The sequence below is a fragment of the Phyllobates terribilis genome, unplaced genomic scaffold (assembly GCF_046119375.1).
Source record: "Phyllobates terribilis strain yellow unplaced genomic scaffold, ASM4611937v1 Scaffold_1__5_contigs__length_1240528914, whole genome shotgun sequence".
NCBI lineage: Eukaryota > Metazoa > Chordata > Amphibia > Anura > Dendrobatidae > Phyllobates > Phyllobates terribilis.
The window spans coordinates 104,998,533-105,013,614 of NW_027362761.1; the positions used below are offsets into that span (position 1 = coordinate 104,998,533).

Below are 15,082 nucleotides of genomic sequence, written 5' to 3' on the forward strand. Positions count from 1 at the left end.
CGAGGTAGGAAAGTTTGTTAGTAATGAAAAGATCATGCATGTAGAAAAGTTGGTTGCAGACGAAGCAAGCATTCCATAGAGCTACTGTTAGTGGGACTGGGAAGCAGGGGCTGGGCGGATGGGTATAAGGTTTGAAAGGCTGTGAGAGTTTGTGACAGATCGTGGATAGAAGGCGGAAGTGACTGAGGATGTGCTGAGAAGGCCTAGGATTTGGAGAGATATTGCCTGCAGTTAGAGCAGGGAAAGTGTTAGTAGGTATCCGCAAGAGAGGGCATGAGGTGGTTGTCTGTGTTTGGAGACACAGGAGTGAATATTGAGAAATAGTTCCGAGGAGGAGGTGAGATGAATGGGGAGGATGGAGGGAGAGATGTAGAGTTCCTTACTAGGTGTAGGGATTAGAGGGGTTAGTAGAAAGTGAATGACTATAGGGGAGAGAGTGAAAGCAAGCAGAAACATTGTTTACTTTGCCTGGGTATCCAGTTTCCTTCGGTTCAATTCACGTCTAATTCTTCAATATGCCACACTTGTATGAATCAGACTTGGCGAATTCACACTGGCCAGACTACGTCAGCAGACTTAGTCTTCACAATATATATGCTAGCAAGTGCATTCAGGTGTTCAGGAGAGGGGATAATTACAAATTGGCCTAGATGCAGGATATAACACAAGCAACTTAAAACAGGCTGGCCATAAAGAAAAGAAAAGTGTTGAACAGGGGTCGTTCTGTGGTCCGCTTACAAACATACCAGGTTAGTGCAAACAGGAATGGCAAGATATATCACACACATGGAAAGCTGGGTGTCGTACCTGGCAAGTTATATTACACACATGGAAAGCTGGGTGTCGTACCAGGTTAGTGCAGACAGGAATAGCAAGATATATCACACATATGGAAACCTGGGTGTCGTACCTGCAAGAAGAATAGACAAATGGACATGCTGATTAGAGTGCGATGATCATAGATGACAACATGCAGACTCTATACATAGTATTAAATTCAGGTCTAATTCTTCAATATGCCACACTTGTATGAATCACACTTGGTGAATTCACACTGGCCAGACTTCCTGTTTCTACAGTGCCTACAAGTAGTCTTCAACCCCCTGCAGATTTAGCTGGTTTGATAAGATGCAAATAAGTTAGAGCCTTCAAACTGCAAACGAGAGTAGGTTTTATGAACAGAAGCATAAATCTTACAAACCAAAAAGTTATGTTGCTCAGTTGAATTTTATTCAATTTTAAACATAAAAGTGTGGGTCAATTATTATACAACCCCTATGTTTAATATTTTGTGGAATAACCCTTGTTTGCAATTACAGCTAATGATCGTCTTTTATAAGACCTGATCAGGCCGGCACAGGTCTGTGGAGTTATCTTGGCCCACTCCTCCATGCAGATCTTCTCCAAGTTATCTAGGTTCTTTGGGTGTCTCATGTGGACTTTATTCTTGAGCTCCTTCCACAAGTTTTCAATTGGGTTAAGGTCAGGAGACTGACTAGGCCACTCCAACACCTTTACTTTTTCCCTATTGAACCAGGCCTTGGTTTTCTTGGCTGTGTGCTTTGGGTCGTTGTCTTGTTGGAAGATGAAATTACGACCCATCTTAAGATCCTTGATGGAGGAGCGGAGGTTCTTGGCCAAAATCTCCAGGTAGGCCGTGCTATCCATCTTCCCATGGATGCATACCAGATGGCCAGGCCCCTTGGCAGAGAAACAGCCCCACAGCATGATGCTGCCACCACCATGCTTGACTGTAGGGATGGTATTCTTGGGGTCATATGCAGTGCCATCCAGTCTCCAAACGTCACGTGTGTGGTTGGCACCAAAGATCTCGATCTTGGTCTCATCAGACCATAGAACCTTGAACCAGTCTGTCTCAGAGTCCTCCAAGTGATCATGAGCAAACTGTAGACGAGCCTTGACATGACGCTTTGAAAGTAAAGGTACCTTACGGGCTCGTCTGGAACGGAGACCATTGCGGTGGAGTACGTTACTTATGGTATTGACTGGAACCAATGTCCCCACTGCCATGAGATCTTCCCGGAGCTCCTTCCTTGTTGTCCTTGGGTTAGCCTTGACTCTTCGGACAAGCCTGGCCTCGGCACGGGAGGACACTTTCAAAGGCTGTCCAGGCCGTGGAAGGCTAACAGTAGTTCCATAAGCCTTCCACTTACGGATGATGCTCCCAACAGTGGAGACAGGTAGGCCCAACTCCTTGGAAAGGGTTTTGTACCCCTTGCCAGCCTTGTGACCCTCCACGATCTTGTCTCTGATGGCCTTGGAATGCTCCTTTGTCTTTCCCATGTTGACCATGTCTGAGTGCTGTTCACAAGTTTGGGGAGGGTCTTAAATAGTCAGAAAAGGCTGGCAAAAGAGATCTTTAATCCACACATGTGAAGCTCATTATTCTTGGTGCCTGAACTACTTCTTAATACTTTAGGGGGACCAAACAGAATTCTTGTGGTTTGAGGGGTTGAATAATAAATGACACTCTGAATTAACTTTTTACGTTTTAAAAAAAACAAAAAAAAAAAATTTGCTGCAGTGCATTTCCCACTTCCAGGCTGATCTACAGTACAAATGTGACAATGCCAAGTTAATTCCGCATGTGTCAACCAGCTAAATCTGCAGGGGGTTGATTACTACTTGTAGGCACTGTACATAGAGCAGAGAAAAGAGAAGAATTAGCTGGGTAGAAAGCCAAAATGAGCAATTGTAATAGCACAGTGCTATATAATATGATGACTGCAATATATTAAGAGGATAAAAAACTTTGATATGAGCGCTTCTTTGAAAAAAACGGAGACATGCCTACTTATGATCAGACTCGATAATGGGCCTGAATTCTTCAAGACTGGCATTTTTCACGCCAGTTTTGATGAGGAGATATGCTGGACTCAAATTCCCACAACTGTAGGTGGGGGCAGTCTGAAACCCCTTTGGGAATCTGTGCTGACTTCAAATATTACGTATCCTCACAAATATGCAATACTATGCAAAAGTTTCAGGCAGGTGCAGAAAAATTGCTTCAAAGTAATAGTGCTTTAAAGCACAACTCGAGCATTTAATTTCAGCGCTGGAGTGGTGCCACTAATGTAAGTTTCCTGTCCCTAGTGCTATACTCACCAGCAGCTGTCTTCATTTGTTATCGGCGCCACTCCCGTCGTCTTCTGCAGGTTTTGACCTGCCGAATTGTTCCAGTGTTTGCTGGGCGAGCCCGAGGTCTCTACTCAGTGTAAAGCCTCATTCAGATGTCTGGTATTTGCGTACGAGTTCTACCTGTGATTTTCCCGGATAGCACTTGTACCTCTGATAATCTATGGGGTCATTCACATGTCCGATTTTTTTTTTTTTCTTCCGACCTAGTGGTCCTTGCAAAATATCAAAGACCTGTCCAATTTTGATCAGAGGGTCTGATCAAAATCTGCAATGCAAGTCAATGAGTCTGTGAAAAAATCGGACTGCACTCGGATTACAAAATGAACAGATCGGTTCACTGACTTGGAGTCCAATTTCTTGAAATTTGCAGGTGCCTTAAATCCCTTTGTCAAGGACCTTCATAAAATCATCATCTTTATTAGTTAAGTATAAAAATATGGCTATTGCACAAAAGTCATAACCCCATTGGGGGATATTCTATAGCAAACGCGTTTCAGACAAAAAGGTTTTTAATCATTGCAATGATTAAAAACCTTTTTGTCTGAAACGCGTTTGCTATAGAATATCCCCCAACGGGGTTGTGACTTTTGTGCAATAGCCATATTTTTATACTTAACTAATGAAGATGATGACGCTGGAATCCTTCCTTTCAGTACACTTCCCTGCGGCACTGCCGGTCTCCATGCCTTGGATTTCTAAGTGGGTGAGCTGACTTTTCCTGTTTGTTTTTTTCTCTTCTTGATTCCTTAAATCCCTTTGACGTCTGTGATCCAGTGGTGATTATGTTCTCTGTAATCAGGTTGTGCTATCTTATTCCATGAGGAGGTGCTCAGCCGATGAGAAAGTGTTCCAAACATTCGTGTCAAGGATGAAGAATTTCCAGCGGCACTCTCCAAATTTGATATGTCTTCTTTATTATATCATGTTAAAAGCGAGGTTACAGGCAAGGCGAAAAACTGTAACACATATGCCTGTAGATTAGATGGCATTTTCATAGTGACAGGTTCCCTTTAAGTCACTTAAAGTCTATACATAAATAATACTATACCAGGCTAATGTTTCTTTCACACAATTATAGCTCATCCCGTGAAGATATTTTTTTTGGCAGTTTTGAAGTAAACTCGTGCTGCTCAGTGATTTTAGCAGTAAGCTATTTCTCTGTACTTAATAAATAAGTCATAATAAAAATAATTAGGTAAAATTGTAATAATAAGTGAGTTATATAAACAATAATGTAACCAGCTGCTGTGCAGCGCGAGGTCTGAATGTGAGCCCTTCACTATTGTGCTTTTCCTTCTATAGGGGCATAATACATTGATTCACTCTGTTTCCTGGGCTATATTGTGAATCTACCCTGTAGTTTTATTTTATGTGCTTTTCTAGAAGCATCATTCGCGTTTAGCTATAGTGGGATCACAGCCTGTGCATACGAGCGGCTGCCACACCACAGGGTAATTATACGGAAGTTTACCTACCTACTTTGTAGAGGTTCGGCTTTGTTTCGCTAATGAAATGCAGAGCCTTTTTTTTTTGTATGTAATTATTCAAAATGTTATTACCCATACTGAACACTCAATGACTTAAGGTGGATTAATTAAACTGTAGCTGGTTTGCCATCTGGGTGCAACATATTTAGCTGCTTTTCTTTAAGGAGGATTTTTCATTGAATAAAGTGTTTTTGAGAAGGTGGTTGCCAGGTTGTGTTCTCTAAAAGATAAATGTTAGACCCAGCTTCAATTAATGCCATAATAACGGCAATAAAATGCGGCTGCTGCTGGATGTTTTTTCACCTGCTCGCAGTTTGCACAAAAGGGGCTAATACATTATTTGGGAGATGATGTTCCGGCTTTTTTTTTGCAGAAGCACAGAAGTCCATTTAAGTTCAGTACGCTCATTTCACACAACAGCAGAGGATGATGAAAAACCACGCCGAGATGACAGGCATAAACCTAATCTGATTTTTATGGCTCAAGCGGATTCATTAAATTAGAGCGCTTGGTGTTCATGTTCATTAATGAACTGGTGCCATATGTTTTAACTACCCTGGTCAATAGCTGATAAAGAAAAGCTCTTGTTTGGGAAAAAAAAAGACTAAAAGGCAAAAACAGCTGGATAAAAAAAATTCCCTGTTTTGGATTTGTATCAGAGGAGTTGCTTTGATTTCAGTAAACTACAACCGAGGCAATATGGCTCACAATTTGTGACCCAAAGGTAGTCATACATTACTGGAATCCAGCCTACTGCGCCTCACATTACACAGATGTGAAGGCCTGATTATAGCTGCTTCATAATTAACAGTGATCCGATTTGTTTTGTGGCATAAATGGTGCATGTGTAGAACATTAGCCATGGCACTCTCATTCAAATTCAACTCGAGGGCTCAGCGGCAGGCGGGTCACGAGCTTCAGGGAGTTGAAGCACAAGCTCCTCCATATGTTCTTGCTGCATCTTACTATGGCTACGAGTGCAAGTTAAGTTCCCTAAAGAACCTAATCGTGTTCTGTAATTACAGCGCGGCTTTCTGCTGGCTAGAAATGAGGGAAAAGCTAAAACACTCCCTCATCAGATAATTTGTAAATTACTTTACATGGCGGATGCCTAACTCAGTTGGTTTTCAACTGCTGAAATTATAAATAATTGTAACAGATGTGGCAATATGGCTGGTCTCCAATAAACGAGGCCCTTGGTAATTTGGCCGACCCTTTGACAGGCCAATTTAATAAAATGTGAACAAAATCTTCTTGCTAATAATTTATCATCCTTTTTCCCCACTGAATAAACTTAATTACCCTAGCAGTTAACAAGGTCACACCCAGATGCCAAACTCTGCTACAGTTTTGATAATGCAATCAGGAATTGAGAGGTGATGACAGTGTTGTTGTTTTTTCATTACCTGGCTCCATATAAACACAGGTGGCGTAGCTTCCTTGTCAGTTTTTAATAATTACAGGCTATTATGGAATGCATAGTTAGCAGATTGAAAACCACACTTTAGAGTATTTGTCTGAGTATGATGGAGATTTTCCTGTATGGGGAGGATGATCCCTGGAATACGCTCCGACAGCTCGCGGGTGACATCGGGAACGTTCTTTAACTATGATCCTGACATTTTCATGACCCAGTGCGATTTAACCTCTGTTTAAAGCTGTTCTATACCATTTAATTGGCTCCTAAAGTGACACGCTTGAAGACGCAGCATGGACACTGCAAGGTTAAAGGTTGATGTCTTCTAACAGGAGGTGACACCATACTGCTTTGTATTATTGCAATGTCTGCAAACTGCAAGATCCCCCTCCACCCACTTGATTTTCTTTCATTTTTTTTCCCGTTTATGAAGATTTTATTATAGGAAACCGGTCATCAGGATATTACAACCCTTATTACTGGTTTGTGAGAAATGGGCCTTTAATCATTATTAAATCCATATCTTGCTTCTAGAATTTTATTTTGACATCTTAGAGAAAGTTTTAGTCGCAAGTGCATGGGTGGTTCCAGTTCTCCTGGCTCTCTCCCTATTTCCGCGCCGACTCCCGGTCTCTGATGGATGGGTCACTCTTGCCTCAGTGACCGGTCTCCATTGCCTGAGAATTTGCGCAGGTGCCATAATTACCCTATGGTCATCTTCTCAGAGGGAGCAATGCATGTGCAAATCAATAAGCCGATTCTCACAATGTCATCAGGCGCATGCGCCAAGGCAATAATAGCACCTGAGCAAAATCATGGGCGGTGGAAGCCGGTTACTAAGAAAAGATTGGTGACCTGTCCGTGAGAGACCAGAGGCCAACTGCAGGCGAGGAAAAGAGAGAGGCATTAGAGCTGGAAATGCAATGCCCCCCCTGCAATTGCAACTAAAACTTCAATGCTGGATTATTTCTTGTAGACCTCAAAATATAACTCTTTACACAAGGTATATACTTAACAAAAAAGACTTTTTAAAAAAAGACTGCAAAATTTGTCACAAATGTACCCCAGTCTTCTTCAATAAGTGATTTTATGTATGCCAGAAAGTTTTTGCACAATCTGTGATATTTAGCGAAACATGCAGTTCTCTGCTGAAAATTTGCAAAAAGGCTTAAAGATAATTTTTGACTTTGCGTAACATTCATGAACTGCATGCGTCATTTTGATGAATTTGGCACAAAAATACAGCAGTGAATACCCAAGCCCAAAAAAATGAAAAAGTGACTTAAAAAAACGCACATTATGAATTATCATGGCCTTTGCGTTTGTTTTTATGGACTGCTTTCACTAACTGGGTTTTCCACTTTAAGCAAATTGAACGCCAAACATTTTCAGGAGTGTAAAATGAAAAAAGATATTTGCCTTCCACCTTACCAGCATCGGCTGTTTGCTGCTGCTCTGTGCTTTGGCTGCAGCTGTGAAATTGTGCATCACCGCTGCAGCCAACCATTGATATGAATATGGCACAAACTGCTCAGCCATTGACTGCAGCAGTGATGCACAATGTTAACATGATGTAAGTGGAGCAGCTGCGGAGAGCTTGAGCTATGGATGTTAACTATCGTCTGGCTTTCTTATTTTACAGGCCTGCAAGCATTTGGGATCCACTATGTTTAAAGTGGAACACCCCTTTTAAGTTTAGATACAGGTATCAAGTCCTTACATGCTACCAGCAATACTTTGCACTCTTCCTATTTTAGTTTTGTTTTGAAGGCATGTATGTATGTAGATGTGTGGTATGTTTGAAGTTGAATACTTGGGTCAGTCTTTAGATTTTCATGCGCTTTCACAAACTAATCATTGTCCCAAAGTTGCATTAAAGGGAATTTCAGTTGGATCAACCCTCCAAAGAAGTGTATATGACCATGTAGGGCATAGAAAGTTGAATAAAATGTTACCTTGATGTCTTATTACAGAGAAATCCACATTTTTTCTTATATGTAAATGAGCTGTTAAGATCTATGGGTGGGCCATAGATCTCCCTGAGAATCTGCCTCTAGAGCTTATTTTAAATGAAAGGGGGTGTTATCCGTTTGAGACATGTAATGACTGACGGTCTGCTTTCCTGACCTACATGTCTCACACTGGTAACAGTCTTTCATTTAAAATAAGCTTTAGAGACAAGTTTCTCAGGGAGATCCATGTTCTGGCCATAGATCTTAACCGCTAATCTACATAATAAGAAAAGCAGGGATTGCTCTGGAATAAGACAACGGATTGCAGATATCAAGGTATCATTTTATTCAGCGTCCTATGACCTACATGCCAATATAGACTGCTTCGGAGGGTTCGCCCTACTGACAGATTCCCTTTAAGGATATTTATGGCTGTAAATTGCTAGGTATTACTTTCTTATCTACTTTATTGAAATAGATGTTTAATTATCTATCAGGTTTACCTTAGGTTTGTATCCTAAAAGCACACATTAGTCTCGTTAATTCCGACAATTTCTGAACATCACTTCATGTAATGTGGACATAAGCAGCAGGGAGGAGTAGTATATTGAATGCTCAAGGGGATGTAAAATTCAAAATTTCAATTTGGCTGTCAACAAACATTTACAAAATACAGCTACTGTGTAAGGGGTGATTTTTATATTTCTGCTTACATTTATTTGATTTTTTTGTTTTAAAATTTTCACATATCCAACACAATGTTTACAACAGAGGTGCAAAAAGCACAGCAAGCTCTAAGATCTAAAGGGTTAAATATCTAGGCTACTAAGTATTTAATAATGTTATTCCTGAAAATCTTGTAGAGTTTAATTGTGCTCAGGCATTTTGTTCATTTGCAGAGAGTAAATACTTTAAAGTGTAAGGTCAAATTCTCGTGCATAGTGGGCAGCACTTCTGGAAATATAGTTCATCATTTTTAGGCTGAGCAAACATCTATAGAGCTTATACTTCTAGCGAATAGTAGTTGGGAAATAATGGCCTTTTCCTGAAATGCGTGTGTTCTATTAATCATGCCATATAATTTCCTTTTTAATTATGATTTTAATTACTGCAGGACTTGGAACATCCATCCCTTGTGGAACTGGAACTCATAATAGCTTCACAGAAATCAGAAATAAAATTTCTACAGGACAAACTTAAAGCAGCGGATCTCGAGTTAACACAAGTAAATAATTGTAGAAGGGATGCACTTGAGAGCAGCATCCTGAGGGCTGGGAGAACACATGAGGTAAGAAGTCTTTTATTGTCTGGTGCATTTGTGTCAATTCGAGGTTATTCGAATCAAAAAGCTTTTCCCACTAGGATTTCAGGAACTAACTTTTTTTAATAAGTCTACCTTATAATTTTTGCAACTGCTTGGAAGAATGATTAAACCATTTGCCAAAGGCTTGTTATGTTTTGTTACATGGGATGATTATAACATTTACAATGAACATTCTCTGAAGCTGCTGCACTCTCTGCCATCAATGTTTTCCCTTTCATTCTATATTCGTTTCTTCACTGCACTGAACTTTTTTCAGCGATTTGTATACTTATAGGTGACCACTCAAGTGGTACTTATACAAGTTTATTCTGAAACCCAAATTACATGTAGGAACATTGAGGAAATGCACAAATTATTGAGTGCATTCATCCTCGAGAACAGCTGTCAGCTGCTATGTCACGAAGTCCACAAGTCTCCTGAAGATGTCCTGTGGCTTCTGAGACCAGCAGGTGCTTTAAGTCCCCTTCATGGATAGGACTTGTTTTTCCAGTACATCCCACAGATGAGCTATCAGATTGAGATCTGGGGATTGAGACTTTTTGTTTGTCTTACCAAAGTAAATAACTTACACAATTGTTGGCATTTTGGTTGTAGACATAGGTCATCATGGGCACTGTGACTGATCTGCAACATAGCAGCACTATATGTTGAGCGCTAAGGTACAGAAACCACAACATTCTAATCACTGTCAGAGAAAATGATGGATAATCACATACAAGGCATTTCTCATGGTTAATGTAAAAGTTTCGATCCATCGGGACCTTGATCATGGAATGGTGCGATGTAGAATAGTGTGCAAGATGATAGCACAGTCCTGTTAGCCATTGACTTGAATACTATTCTACATCACACCAGGCTATGACCTAGGTCTATATGGACAAAAAACTTTCCCTTGGCCACCTCTTTGATAGGGCAGAGTATGACATTCAAATTATTCTACTATCAATAAAGCTATAATCTTCACTGCAATCTACTTGAGTGCCATGATTCTCTGTACTCTGATTAGGATCTACACCTTACCACTGCTCACCACCAAACCTAAAGACTTCCTACTATCTTCCTAATACCATATTTTCCATTTTACCATACCTTTTCAATTAAAAACAAAAGAAAAAAGAAAAATAAAGAACAAAAATAATGTGGTTGCATAAATGTGCACACCATTAAACTAATACTTTGTTGATGTACCCTTTGAATTTGACAACATTCAGTCTTTTTGGGTAGCAGTCTATCAGCATGGCACATCTAGAATTGGCAATCTTGGCCCACTTTTCTTTGCAGTAGCGCTTCACATTTGTCATATGAGGGCAGCTCTCTTCAGATCAACCCACAGATTTTCAAATGAATTCAGGTCTCAGCTTTGGCCAGGCCATTCTTTTCTTGATTTTGAGCTATGCTTGGGGTCGTTGTCGTGCTGATAGGTAAAATTCATCTTCAGCTTTTTAGTAGAGGCCTGAAGGTTTTGTTGCAAAATTGACTGATATTAGGAACTTTTCATAATTCCCTCCACTTTGACTACAGCCCCAGTTCCAGGTGGCGAAAAGCATAATGCTGCCTCTACCACTCTTCCCTGTAGGTATTGTGTTCTTTTGGTGATCCGCAGTGTTGGGTTTGCGCCAAACATATCTTTTGGAATTATGAGTAAATAGTTCAACCCTTTGTCATCAGACCATAACACGTTTTCCCACATGCTTTTGTCAGACTTGATGTAGGTTTTGGCAAAACATATATACAGTACAGACCAAAAGTTTGGACACACCTTCTCATTTAAAGATTTTTCTGTATTTTCATGACTATAAAAATTGTACATTCACACTGAAGGCATCAAAACTATGAATTAACACATGTGGAGTTATATACTTAGCAAAAAAGTGTGGAACAACTGAAAATATGTCTTATATTCTAGGTTCTTCAAAGTAGCCACCTTTTGCTTTGATGACTGCTTTGCACACTCTTGGCATTCTCTTGATGAGCTTCAAGAGGTAGTCACCGGAAATGGTCTTCCAACAATCTTGAAGGAGTTCCCAGAGATGCTTAGCACTTGTTGGCCCTTTTGCCTTCACTCTGCGGTCCAGCTCACCCCAAACCATCTCTATTGGGTTCAGGTCTGGTGACTGTGGAGGCCAGGTAATCTGGCGTAGCCCCCCCATCACTCTCCTTCTTGGTCAAATAGCCCTTACACAGCCTGGAGGTGTGTTTGGGGTCATTGTCCTGTTGAAAAATAAATGATGGTCCAACTAAACGCAAACCGGATGGAATAGCATGCCGCTGCAAGTTGCTGTGGTAGCCATGCTGGTTCAGTATGCCTTAAATTTTGAATAAATCCCCAACAGAGTCACCAGCAAAGCACCCCCACACCATCACACCTCCTCCTCCATGCTTCACGGTGGGAACCAGGCATGTAGAGTCCATCCGTTCACCTTTTCTGCGTCGCACAAAGACACGGTGGTTGGAACCAAAGATCTCAAATTTGGACTCATCAGACCAAAGAACAGATTTCCACTGGTCTAATGTCCATTCCTTGTGTTCTTTAGCCCAAACAAGTCTCTTCTGCTTGTTGCCAGTCCTTAGCAGTGGTTTCCAAGCAGCTATTTTACCATGAAGGCCCGCTGCACAAAGTCTCCGCTTAACAGTTGTTGTAGAGATGTGTCTGCTGCTAGAACTCTGTGTGGCATTGACCTGGTCTCTAATCTGAGCTGCTGTTAACCTGCAATTTCTGAGGCTGGTGACTCGGATAAACTTATCCTCAGAAGCAGAGGTGACTCTTGGTCTTCCTTTCCTGGGGCGGTCCTCATGTGAGCCAGTTTCTTTGTAGCGCATGATGGTTTTTGCAACTGCACTTGGGGACACTTTCAAAGTTTTCCCAATTTTTCGCACTCACTGACCTTCATTTCTTAAAGTAATGATGGCCACTCGTTTTTCTTTACTTAGCTGCTTTTTTGTTGCCATAATACAAATTCTAACAGTCTATTCAGTAGGACTATTAGCTGTGTGTCCACCAGACTTCTGCACAACACAACTGATGGTCCCAACCCCATTTATAAAGCAAGAAATCCCACTTATTAAACCTGACAGGGCACACCAGTGAAGTGAAAACCATTTCCGGTGACTACTTCTTGAAGCTCATCAAGAGAATGCCAAGAGTGTGCAAAGCAGTCATCAAAGCAAAAGGTTGCTACTTTGAAGAACCTAGAATATAAGACATATTTTCAGTTGTTTCACACTTTTTTGTTAAGTATATAATTCCACATGTGTTAATTCATAGTTTTGATGCCTTCAGTGTGAATGTACAATTTTCATAGTCATGAAAATACAGAAAAATCTTTAAATGAGGAGGTGTGTCCAAACTTTTGGTCTGTACTGTAGGTGGCTTGGATATTTTTCTTTGTAAGGACAGGCTTGTGTCTTGCCATCTTAACCCACAAGCCAGACATATGAAGAATGCAGGTCAATGTTGTCACATGTAGAACACAAGCAGTACTTGCCAGAAATTCCTGCAGATCCTTTAATGTTTCAGTAGGCTCCTTGGCAGCCCCCCGGACCAATTTTCTTCTTGTCTTTTCAGTTTTTGAGGGTCTTCAGGTTCTGAGTTATGTCACTGTTGTGCCAAATTTAGACCAAATCTTCATTACAGTCTTCACAGTGTCCCATTGTATATCTAATGAATACAAAGAGAGAGAGAGCGCAAAGACCAATAGAGTTTCACCTGTAGACATAGGAATGAATAATAAAAAGGTGGTGCTCACCTGGTTTGGTTGTGTAAGGACACAACCACCATAACGTATAAAAAGCAGATGCAGCGGATCTCCAATGGGTGTCCCACAGGACCAGAATAAATCCAAAGGCGGTGAAAGTAGAGATATACGTCCGCGCCGCTGAAAGATCCTCAAGTCAGGAACATGTAATAATATCCTTGTTTATTGGTAAATGCCTACGCGTTTCTGGGTTTTCCACACCCCTTCATCAGGGCACCAACAGATATATATCTGTTGGTGCCCTGATGAAGGGGTGTGGAATACCCAGAAATGCGTAGGCATTTACCAATAAACAAGGATATTATTACATGTTCCTGACTTGAGGATCTTTCAGCGGCGCGGACGTATATCTCTACTTTCACCGCCTTTGGATTTATTGTATATCTAATGACTTATAAATTCATTGGTACTCTTTTCCTGACTGATAACTTTCAACGTTGAGATCCCTCTGCTGTGTTGTAAGCTGTTTACAGTCCATGGTGTTTGCTTTAAAATTCAACTATGAAAATGTCAGGAAAATCCTACTAGAACAGTTAAACTTTATATGGAGTTGATCACAATCACTATAAATGATGACAGTTGTGTACTGACTACCAGGCAACGTGTTTAAATGTGTTTGGTTAATTCTGAACATAACCACATCCCTAATTATAAGAGGGTGTTGACACTTTAACAACCACATTATTTTATTATTGGTTTTGTTATTTCCCTCTCAAAATTATTTCAGTTTTTTTTGTCATTGGATATGTACAGATATTGGTGACATTAAAGGTGAAAAAAGTTCTGAAATGATTCTTCTTGGTATGATTTTTTTACATGAGAAAACCCAGCATTCTACAGGTGTATGTGGATTTTTTATATCCACTGTATATGGTGGGATATCTTCCTTCACTACTGGTTTTTACCTTATGATTATTTCTCTTGTTAACAATCTCCTTGGACTGTTTTTTTGTGAAAACAAGTCTCAGCATAGCAATTGCTAACATTTTAAAAAAATATATAAAAATTGAATGCTTTTAATAATATATTTCCATTATATGCCACTATGTAGTAGAACCACTTTTGGAAGCAATTGCAGCTTTTTTCTTTTCTTTAAACCATCACCTCACTGATAATATAGAAGTATGAAAACTATCTTGCGACCTAAAATGAAGGACTTTGGAATTCATTTCCAAGCCATAAATATGGTCCATCATAATAGAACCCAAACACACACTTTTTAACCAAAATTTCATTGTATTATTTTTTGCAAAATGGTTAAAGGGCATTGCCTTTATTTACCTTTTTCCTTTTTAATTCTATGGGCTTGAGGAGGTTAAAAAAAATACATCTGCCACTGTCCCCAATCTTTTCTGCAGCTGTGGCTTCAGCAGTGACTTCATGATCAAACAGCTGAGCCCAGTGATGTAGAGATCATGTGTGGTATGGTCAGGATGTCAGCTGTAGCTTGTCAATAAAGACTCGGTGCAGTGTCAGAGAGGCATAGTAGCAATGATTGATTGTAGAAGTGTGTTATTTTTGACTCCACAAAGCCCTACAATAAAAAATAGAATCATAAAAAACCCGCTTAAGTTTCTGACCATTTACATGGAACCATTAGGATGTTGTCCAAAGTTCCTCAACATGATCATCCAGCTACTGTACATGCAGGTGAGCCTGGTCAAGTCACATACATCAATGACTACTCAGAACCCAAGAAATAATGGTGTAAAACAAGGCTTTGTTGCCTGCATCAACTTTCTTCACAAATTTCTTTACCTTGTTACTTCAAAGGGCCATAGCAGACCTCGAAAATGACAGTCTGCTCAACCTCAATTGACTAAAGGCCCACACTAACACCATGATACAACTTGTCTGAGAGCTTCTATTTTCCGGTGATGCTTCCCTTGTCTCCCGTACAGAAGCAGCCCTACTTTGTGTAACATTTTGTTTTGCAAGAGCTGCCAAATTAGAAGTCAGGCTGAAGAAGACAGAGGTCCTTTTATCAG

At 40.3% G+C, this 15,082-nt stretch overlaps 1 protein-coding gene across 1 annotated transcript in view; it reads left to right on the forward strand.

Moving 5' to 3' along the window:
* The window catches only part of CNTLN (centlein), a 503,552-nt gene that overhangs the window by 188,370 nt on the left and 300,100 nt on the right, over nt 1-15,082 (forward strand). The window contains 1 exon segment of the mRNA XM_073665439.1: nt 9,130-9,303. Within this exon segment, the coding sequence (XP_073521540.1) occupies nt 9,130-9,303 (174 nt within the window).